At 54.0% G+C, this 9,889-nt stretch overlaps 1 protein-coding gene across 2 annotated transcripts; it reads right to left on the bottom strand.

Moving 5' to 3' along the window:
* Positions 1-832: 832 nt before the first annotated feature.
* On the bottom strand, positions 833-9,628 carry Gtpbp2 (GTP binding protein 2). 2 transcript variants are annotated; one of them, XM_090355586.1, is made up of 12 exons: positions 9,524-9,628; positions 6,360-6,386; positions 5,889-6,073; positions 5,426-5,534; positions 5,072-5,269; positions 4,599-4,773; positions 4,228-4,447; positions 3,717-3,852; positions 3,530-3,588; positions 2,874-3,045; positions 2,312-2,476; positions 833-2,064 (listed from the first exon to the last, which is right to left on the bottom strand). In XM_090355586.1, exons 1-12 carry the CDS (start codon positions 9,626-9,628, stop codon positions 1,888-1,890), a joined length of 1,728 nt encoding a protein of 575 aa, XP_090211712.1. In that variant the 3' UTR covers positions 833-1,887. The 2 variants fall into 2 exon arrangements, with proteins under 2 accessions (XP_090211712.1, XP_090211711.1); XM_090355585.1 differs by lacking the exon at positions 9,524-9,628 and adding an exon at positions 8,000-8,238.
* Positions 9,629-9,889: the final 261 nt, after the last annotated feature.

Raw genomic sequence — 9,889 nt, 5'->3', positions numbered from 1 at the left:
ACTCTAGAGGCAGACAGGCACAGAAGACCTGGAAACACATTATTTCTTTTCCCAGAACCAGAGCTCAACATGTAGTTCATGTTTTACAACTGACTTAGCCTTGGGCCATACTTCTCTGAACATGAAAAATGGAAAAGGGGCTGGTATTTTTCAGATGGTCTTCAGAGTTCTACGAATTTAGGTTATAACAGACCTGTGAAATGCAGGACATTGATGACTGGTGCCTATAAATCCTAACTACTTAGGAAGCTGAGATCTGAGGATTGCAGTTCAAAGCCAGCCCAAGCAGAAAAGTTGAGGTTACTATCTCCAATTAACCAGCAAAAAGTGAGAAGGGGGGGTATAGCTCAATGGTAGAGTACCAGATTTGCACAAAAAAAAGCCAAGCAAGGGTGTGAGGCCCTGAGTTCAAACTGCTGTTGCAGGTACCAAGAAAAAAAAAAATCTGGGGGCCAGGAGTTTGGCCTAATGGTAGAGTGCTTGCCTAGCACGCACGAAGACCTGGGTTCGATTCCTCAGTACCACATACATAAAAAAAAGCTGGAAGTGGTGCTGAGGCTCAAATGGTAAGAGCTCTAGCTTTGAGAAAGTCCAAAAAAAAAAAAAAAATCTGTCAGGTAGGAGGACCAGACTGGTCATTCACCTCTTAATTTCCCTGATCTCTGATAGGCAGAGGAGAGGGCTTCTTCCCAAATACAGGGTAGCTACCTATTTGAGCTAAAAATGCCTTGGTATTTCAGGGCTCAGCAATGGTAGGGATTCACTTGCTTCTAATTCTAGAGAGGAAACATTCTGCAAGCTGAGCTTGTATGTCAAGCATAAACACAATGTGTTTAATAAAACATTTTATTCTGTACAATATATATGTGTATTTAAATATATATACATGTACATTTATATATGTATATATGCAGAGAAATCTCAACCAACAAATCCCTGAGCCCACGGGAACCCAGGACACTAACAAAGGGAAAGGAAAGTCCATGCCTAAGAGTAAGAAATATGGCACCATCTTTCCCTTTCCTCCTGGTTCCCTGCTAGAGGGAAGGGGATGATCACTACAAATTACTAAAACAAAGTTTATGTCAGAGCAGAAAATAGGGTGGAGAGGGCAGGATGCAGAACTGTGAGGGGTCAGGTCCCCAGCCACCACCAACCTAGAAGAGCAAAGCACGTGATTCGATCCAGCATGAAAGCCAACAGGTGACTGTAGAAGGAAAGGGGGACGCTGATTTACATGCAGCTGGCCTCTGCCATGGCAAGCTTTAGCTTGGCAGCCCCACACGGGGGCCAGCACAACAGATAGCACCTGTGGGGCCTGTGAAAGGAGCTAGAAGTACGGCCCTTGAGAGAAGGGGGAACAAAGCAGAGGGATAAAACTTAGGTCTCAACATAGGGCCGGAACACTGCCTCTCTATCAAATTCTCTTCACAATCTGGGGCCACATGAGGGCCAGGGCAACATTTTTTGTCCAGTCAGATAAAGATGGGCAACTTACATGGCCTTGAGAAGAGGTATAAAAAAAGGAGTGCTTCCAAGGGCCACCCTGGTTGTGACGAGTCCTGATGGGCAGCGACCACACAGGTAAGTCACGCCCAGTCCTGACAGTGGGCCATGGTGGCTGTAGTCTGCGCTCTCCAGGGCTGATGGGCCAGTCAGATGGGCTCGTGGCTGCTGAGCATTGCCCTCTAGTCTTTCCCTTAGCTCTGCCCCTCCCTGGTGGCCACACCAGGCTTCATGCCTCTCCTGAAAGCTGTCAGGAAGCAAGTGGAAGAGGGCACCCCTCTCCCTGGCCTACGAACACACACAGCCGCCAACAGCGGGCAGCATGGCCGGAAGTCACCTTATATTGTAGCGACAGCAACAGAGCTGTCTTGCTTGGAGGACTCAGAAGCCCATGTTGGCCTGTGCTTCTCCTGCTGAAATGGCTTGCACATCAGTGACATGGCCGATGCCCTTGGTCACACCCTCCCGGAACAGCAGTTTGGCGCCCACTTTCAGGTACTCGGGGTGTTTCAGAAAGCGGAAACGTACCACTGCCTTCTCCCCAGTCCGCAGCTTGTCCTGCAGCAGAAAAGTGGTCAGTGCCCTGGTCACTGCCTCCCATCTCCATCTCCCGCAGCCTGGGGCCTTCCAGGGCCTTGGGGCCTCCAAGTGGGCTGCTTCCCATCCTACGAGGCTTCTGTTCCCTTTGCGGGATCAGAGAGCACTACCATGTCTAAGGTGAGGTTTCTCTCCTTTCTGGAGGCAGTCTGCCTTTTCTCTGAAGCAATCGAGGCCTGGCCTGGAGGCCTGGCAGGGTCCCACTCACCTTCGCGTGGATCTTTTCCACCACTGCTGTCTGACGAACGTTGCCCACATGGACTGTCACCTGGAACCCTCGCCGGAACGTGGTGGCGTGGAACAGTAGGACTATCTCTGCCTCAAACACTGAGCAGATGGTGGGATTCATCTCAGGGCTCACCATCACCATGCCCTGGGAAGGCACAGCACAGGCCCACACAGGGCACACTAGGCTTAGATGATCCCTTCCCGGCCACCCTCTACCCCACTGGACTTGCTTCTCCTCCATGTAACCACAGAGGCCTTGGTGGACAACTGTCTGTACTTTCCTCTTGAAAGGTAATCTTTGCCCATCTCCCATGTCCTCTTAACTTTTTCAGAGCAGTATTTTTAAAATCCTGGACATGCAGCTTACACTGCGGTGATTCACACTAAAGTGCTCTTCCTCTTAGGGAGTATTCTGAGACATTCTCATACAGGCTCTGTAACCAGGCCTATGCTTCTTGGGTGAAAGAAGCACCTGTGACCACAGTGCTCCCTGGTCAATAGTCACTCACTTTTCTCTCTCCAACCCCTATACCCAGCCTCACCTTTCGAAGCAGAGCACGATCAAAGTCCCCAAGGGCCAGTGTAGCAGCCTGCCCAGCTCGCAGCACTCGACAGGCAGAGCGGTTGCGCTGGATGCTGCATACTTTCAGCTCCAGGAAGCGGCCATCGTCCGTAGGGCCCACCACCAGCTGGTCGCCCTCACGACAAATCCCACTGCAGCCCAGGGGCAGGTGGTACAGTGTCAGCCTAGGTCCCCTGACCAACTGCGAGGGTCATATAGAGCACTCTCCCTTCTGGGGCTAGGCCCCTCAGGTAGGGGAAAGGAAGTCTAAATTCAGATTTGAAGGTAGGAGTGGCCTTCCCAGGCCACTAAGACTTAAGTCCAATACCCGGAAGACCAGCGGTAACAGCTGGCACCTGATGGAGCAAGTTACCCGCTTGGGTTTCACCCTCTGCTTTGAAAAATATATTCCCCACTCTGACATGAGGTTAGTTGATAAACCCACACTTTCTTCCCAGCAAACAGCCATACCACTTCCCTCATTAGCCAACAGAGTGGCTTCCTACAGCTCTTCTAGACATGAAAGCCCAAACAAACGTATCCTGAGGGGCTCTACACAACTCCAGGGTCTCCTCCTCTGGGTAGGATGTCTTAAGGGTATAAGGGCGTAAGGGTAAAGTAGGGTAGACAATTTACCTGGAAAGTGTCCCGCCAACAACAGTCCCCACTTCTGGTACCGTGTAGATTTCATCCACCTGGAGCCAAAGCAAACTCCATCAATGTCTGGCCACCCAGGGCTGCACAATCTCTCAACAGGCTCTAGCATGGTCAGAACTGGCCCCTCCCCACCCCCAGCCTTCTACCTGTTTGTTGAGCCAACTACCTGGAATTCCGTCAACTGCTGCATGAGCTCCTCCTGCTCTTTGCTGTTGGTGAGTGGTGGCAGGATGTTCAAGAAGACTTTGAGAAGGTCCAGGCTTTCCCCCGACACACTGGACAGTGTGAAGATAGGGGTGACACTACAGAAGAGGATAGGAAATGGAGATGAGGGAAATCCTGCCCGGAAGCAGAGGCCTACACACATCAGGTGAGCTGTTCTCTGGGCAAGAGAGGCTCCCTCCCTCTCTCCTGGCTGTGAGCAAGCCAGGGAATGTGGTACACAAAGCCCATTCCCAGGCCCGAGAGAGACAGCAAATATCCCCAAGGTCCCAGGCATCAGCAAGGCTCTAGGCTGGCACAGGGGGAAGGCCACGCCCTTCAGACACAAACTCCTCCACCCCATCCTAAGCTGAAAGAGCCAAGGGGTACTGGGCCTGAAGTCGGGACACCATGCTCATGGGCACTCTAGATGCCTTCCCTGTGGACCAGGGCTTTTGGGTGAGAGGCAGGCTCACTTGGGTGACTGGGCAAACTGCTGGGCAGCAGTGACAGCATCGTCCTCAGAGGTGACCAGCATGGGGACCTTGTGGCAGCCAGGCTGCTTGAGGACCCGCTCCAGCTGGCGTACTGTCCTCTCCACTGTGGTCTTGGCACAGAGGTCCACTTTACTGACCACGATGAAGAAGGGCACTTTCAGGGCCAGGGCCAGCCCCAGATGTTCCCTTGTAGTGCCAGCTGCCTCAGAGAGGTAGCGGCAGCAGGAGAGAAGAGATCGTGGGAGGGAGGAAAGGAAGAGGAGAGTTGGTATGGCTCTCCACTTTGAAGAAGCCCAGGGCGGGAGAGTCAGCTCCTCCCTTCAGCCCTGCCCCTGCCCAGTGCCTCGTACCGATCCCCGTGTTAGCACTGACGAGGAGCAGGGCGCAGTCAGGGCAGTAGGAGGTGAGGCCGAAGATGGTGGTGTGCAGGTACTTGTGGTGGCCCGCCAGGTCAATGAAGGTGATCATCTTGGAGCTGCTCTCACAGATCTCTTCTGCCGTCCGTGAGTCGCTGTAATTCACCACCTAGCCCAGAGCCCAGGCTCTCAGTATCCTCTGCAAGCCACCCCAACCCTTCAGGAGGTGCCAGGACCTAAGTCAGTCCCTGATAGCTCTGCTTCCAAGTTTTGAGCCCCATTTTCTACTCAGTCCAGTTGATTTCCCGGTTTCCTAAGAGGGAGGGCATTCGTTTACAGTGCCCCGGGGACCTCCAGCTACGCTACTCCAAAGGCTCCACACTCTGCTCCCAGCCTCTGTCCTTCCCCTCCACCATCCCATCCATCCTTAGAGGCTGGCCCCACTGGGTCCCCCTGGTCCCATGCACCTCTCCCTTGCTGTTGAAGCCCAGGATCTCGAAGCTGATGCTGGAGGTTCGGCCAGACTGAATCTCATGCAGGTGGCGGAAGAGGTTGAGTCGAGCCCGGCCCCGCCCATTGTCCAGCTCTCCTTGGGTCAGGACCCCAAGCAGGGTTGACTTTCCGGAGTCCACATTCCCCAAGACAGCCACACGGAGGTCTAGGAACTGTGAATACATTGCCAGAGGTAAGGGCTCCAATCAATCACCTATCACCAGAAGTCAAAGCTGCTGCTGGCTGCCTGAGGAAAGCAAAGGCTGATCTGCACCCCACAGTGATGATGAGAGCATGCCGACATGGGGCTGGGAAGAGCTTGTACTCACCTGCTGGTTGTCAGGGACCTTTCGTACCAGCACCTCGGTGATCTTCCGGGGCATGTCACTGTCATAATCCACTTCTCGCTCCCGAAGAACAGTGATGTCTGCCCCAACCCTGCCACAGCAATGCCACAGCTGCCATATTTCACTGTACTCCCTCCATTAATGCTTGGCTCTGGACCAGTGACCTCTCTGCACCACCCACAGAGCTCCCACCACCTTACTCCTTACCCCTCTCCCCAGCAATCCCCACCCACAGCCCCTCCAAAGGAAACACGCCAACACATTTAAGGAACAAAACAGCCTAGGTCCAATAAACAGCAGGACACCAGTGCCCAATCTGGCCCTTTGTCAAGAGACTACAAGAGAAGAGAGGCCCCACCCCATTGACTCTAGAGCCCTGCATGACTGAGAATGCAAAGGGTGGTCGCCAGAGCTAGGGAAGGACTGAGGGAGAGGGGAAGCATACTTCTCTGCCATTCGGTGCAGGGTCTTGAGGGAGGCCCGCATCTCTTCCTCTGCCAGGCCCACAAGCAGCCCATTGTCCTCTACCCCAATCTGGTAGACAGCCTCTCCACGCCCCTCTTGGAGCCGCCACTTCATTTGTGTCACCAGGTGCTCAAAGCGGTACTGGGATGGGTTCACCAGCTTCAGCTTGGGGCAGGTGGGGTATCAGGAGTTGAAATCAGAGGTGTTCCTCCTAAACTCATGTGGTCCCCCAACAGTCTTGCTGCAAGGACAGGACCTTTCCTTTCCTCCTCTGCCCCCTTGTTCCCCTAACAGCATGTTCCCCTTCAATAGAATGAGGTTCAGATCCCTTACTCTGAGCCACACCCTAAATTATCATACACCACGAAACTGGAAAGACCTAAGAGAAATCACCCCATGCTGGCCAAAGGCATTCTAACCCATCCCCTGCTTTTCCCAGCCTAAGACTCACTTTATATTCAATGTTTCCATCTTCAGCCTGAAAAGAAACAGGAAGCAGTCACCATCTACTGTCCAGATCTAATCCCTACTTTCCCTCAATTCCCACTGAGCCCAAGCAGGGAGTAGAAGTCTCAATACCTATCTAGCCAAGTGCCTGCCACGGGCTGATACAGAACAAACCCTCTACTCAGTCCTAGTGTGATCTCTCTAAGGAAACAATAAATTGCCAACTTAGGCCAAGAATGGAAGCCCAAGTCCCTCCTTTATTCAGGGGAGGTATGATTTGCTAGATGCAAGATCACCCTTTCCTTCTCCCAGAGCCTAAAACTGCTGTTCTCAGATGTCTGTGTGTCCTCTGTGCCCAGACTGTTTAGGCTTTTCTTTGCCACTCATCTGGGAAACACTGTTTCCTCCCTGCTTGCCCCTCTCAGCTGATGCCATCAAGGGTAAGAAGCTACCAGTGGATATGGACCAGGGCCAAAGAGTGAGTTCAGCACTGGTCACCATAAGCTCATTGAGAGAAGAGCAGAGAGCTCTAAAGTTGGAACTGAGATAAACAAACTTAGAAAATGTAAAAAGGAGGCAGAATCCACAGTCCACACTCATAATGGCTTTTACTCCTTACACCTCCAGGCTGACATTCTCATTCTACCGCAGGTGGTTAGCACAGCACAGTGGGATTTTTTGGGCCAGGCCTTTCCCATATGGGTGAACAAGATTATATGTAACTGCCATTCTGTATTTCTGCAGTCCTCTGCTCTAGCTGTTTCATTCTTCCTCTTCCTATCCAGTCCATCAAAACATCCTTTAAAGCCCTGGCCAAGTGGTCTTCACTTATAATCTTCACCCCCCACAAAGTTGATAGGCTCTCTTCTCCCATCAACCATGAGTTATTTATCATTTTGCTGGGACTAGACATAGCAGAACAGATGGCTTCAGAAATACAAGGGTGACAATCTAGGCAGATAGTTCTCAAAGTGTGTTCCCAGACTCACCAGCATCAGCAAATTATAAGAACTTGTTTAAAAAAAAGAAAAGCATATTCTCAGGCTCATCCCTCAGAAGTTCTAGGAACTGGGGCCAGCAATCCTGACCATTTTGGCACACAGGTTTGATAATCACTGGTTTAGGTTCTTCCCTCTGGGTCTCCCTATCATAAGGAGACCAAGTGGAAGTTCTTCTCTTGTCCCACTCTCTCACAGGTCAGGCAGAGGGCAGAAGACTAAGCCTAACTGTTCTCTGGTTGTATGTGTGTGAGACTTGGGGAATAGGGAGGGACCATGTTGCTCTTTTCCCGGGTACTTTCCTCTTCCTCGTGGAGCAAGTTTAGAAAAAGTAGCATTTACTCTGTTTGCTTCCTCATCTGGATACTCTGTCCCCAAAGAGAAGGGGACCCTGTCCTCACTTCTCCTTCCCAAATAAGGGGTGAGCCCTGCCCCCCGAGGTCCGGACGTCAGGCGGGAGGTCCAGTCCCTCCACTCCCCCTTCCCGGGGTGACGGCCTGGGGACAGAAGCGCAGGTTCTCCACCTGTGCCCCCCTTCCGGGGGTCTTGTCACCGGAAGCGGGGTTCTCTCGGCCCCGCCTCCCGGGGGGGTCCTGGGACCGGAAGGAGTGATTTCCGCCGGCCCCACCACTTTTTAAGTGCTCACCTCAGGGGGGAGGTACGGGGGGTTGTTGGCTTTGCCCACTCTGTTCCTTCCGTTCTTCTTCTTCCCCTTCTGGCCCCCGCAGCCGCTGCCGCCGCTGCCGACTGCCCTAGCTTTGAGGGTCCCGCCCATGGCCGGACCTGCTCCGGGCCGGCAGCAGCCGCCGAACAACTCCGATACCCTCGAGTCCATCCGCCGCTGCCACCAGCCCCCCGCCCAACCCCTCCCCCCCGCCGCCGCCGCCGCCGCCGCCGCCGCCGCCGCCGCGCCGCTGCCGCTGCCGCCCTCTGCTACCGCCGCGTCCGGCCAGCCGGAGGAGAGCGGGGTGGGGCCCTGAACTGGCCACGCCTCCACCACTCCTCGCCGAGTCGCGTCAGAAACAGCCGCGGGGCAGCATGGGATATGGAGTCCATATGCCTTGGATTTGGCTCGAAAGAGCGCGTAGCCATCCTACAGTTCCCAGGAGGCATCGCGGCTGCAGGCGGCTTCCCGGCGAGAGCTAAGGGCGCGCTTAGCGCGCAAAGGCCGCAGGGAGCCGTAGTCTGGAGCCGGGTCAGCGCGATGCCCCGCGCCTCTTTCCTTAGGGCCTGGAGCGCGCGGCGGTGGCTTCGCCCGCAGCCTGAGGAAGGGCGCGGTCGCCGGGGTCGGAGGGCTCAGAATCGAGCTCTGTGAGCCCCTCCGCGCGGATACCAGACCACAGCCCTTGGACCTAGAGAGCTGAACCCTTCTGAGCTCCAGCCTGCCGGCTCCAGCCCTGCCTCGGTTTCCTCCCCGACGGCTGGCGTGCTGTCGGGGTGAGTCAGGGGCCAAGCCGGGCGGGGGCAGGCCGCAGTTAGCCTAATTAGGCTGTTATTGTGGCGCTGATGGTGCCACCTTTACACCGTCGTCACTCCTTTATTACCAGCTTGGCACCGTCCGGGGGCTGGTTTTCGCAGCCCCGGGCACCCACTAAGCCCGGACACGGGGCTTGAGCCCGTAAAACGCTGCTGCTGCTGCCGCCGCCGCCGCTGCGCCTGGGGGATACTGGCCGCCCTCCACGAGCATCTCCCCTCCTATTGTTTCGAAGCCCAACCAGTCTGGAAGAACCCAGTTTGTTTTAAAATAGCCCCAGCTGTCGGAAGGGCCTCGCCCCCTACTTGAGGCGGGGCCGGGCTCCAGTGGCGTCAACCACCCCAGTGGCCCGGAATAGAAACTTGGCCCAGGGCTCTCCTAGATTGTTGACTTTTGACTAAGCCTCTGTCTCCTGTTCCTCTACAGCGCCTGCAGTCACCCTGGAGTAAACACATCGGGCCACATAAACCAGTGTACAGGATTCCAGAAAAGGCAGGATGGAGGAGTGGTTAGAATGGCTGGGCTGGGAGTCAGGACGCCAGGGTTCATTCTTAACTCCGTGGCTATCTCATGACTCACTCCTTCCCTCTATATTACACACAATGAGAGGTTCATAGACAGCCAAGAAACAAAGCATCTTTTTGCCTCCAGACTTCAGTTTTCCTTGAAAAACTGGAATCAGCAACATTGACTTACCTCTGGTGCTCCCTGAAGGGGTTCAGACCCAGTGAGGTCCTGGCTTCCTCCTAAACCCACTTGGAGAGAGGGCAGATCCATGGGCCACGCCGTTGCTGTCCACATGGCCTAACTCCTCACAGCAGCAAGTGCAGAACCAAAATCAGAGAGGGCCGAGCTGGTCCAGCCAATTGTTTAGGTCTTCAAAAACACAGAGGACGGTTTTTTTGCGATCCTAGGTGGTTGAGAGGAAAGTTACATTGCAGAAAACAACCCAGCCAGAGAATAGACCTACCAGAAAAAAAACTACTGTTAAAGACTGAGACTAGAAAATAAAGAGATCCTTAAAACGTATGGGTGATGGGAAGGAGAGATAAAACTCTACAA

The sequence above is a fragment of the Megascapheus bottae genome, chromosome 22, assembly GCF_031878675.1.
Source record: "Megascapheus bottae isolate mThoBot1 chromosome 22, mThoBot2.hap1, whole genome shotgun sequence".
Taxonomy (NCBI): Eukaryota; Metazoa; Chordata; class Mammalia; order Rodentia; family Geomyidae; genus Megascapheus; species Megascapheus bottae.
The sequence above is the reverse complement of the archived record's forward strand: the minus strand, read 5'-3'. Positions and strand labels throughout refer to the sequence as shown.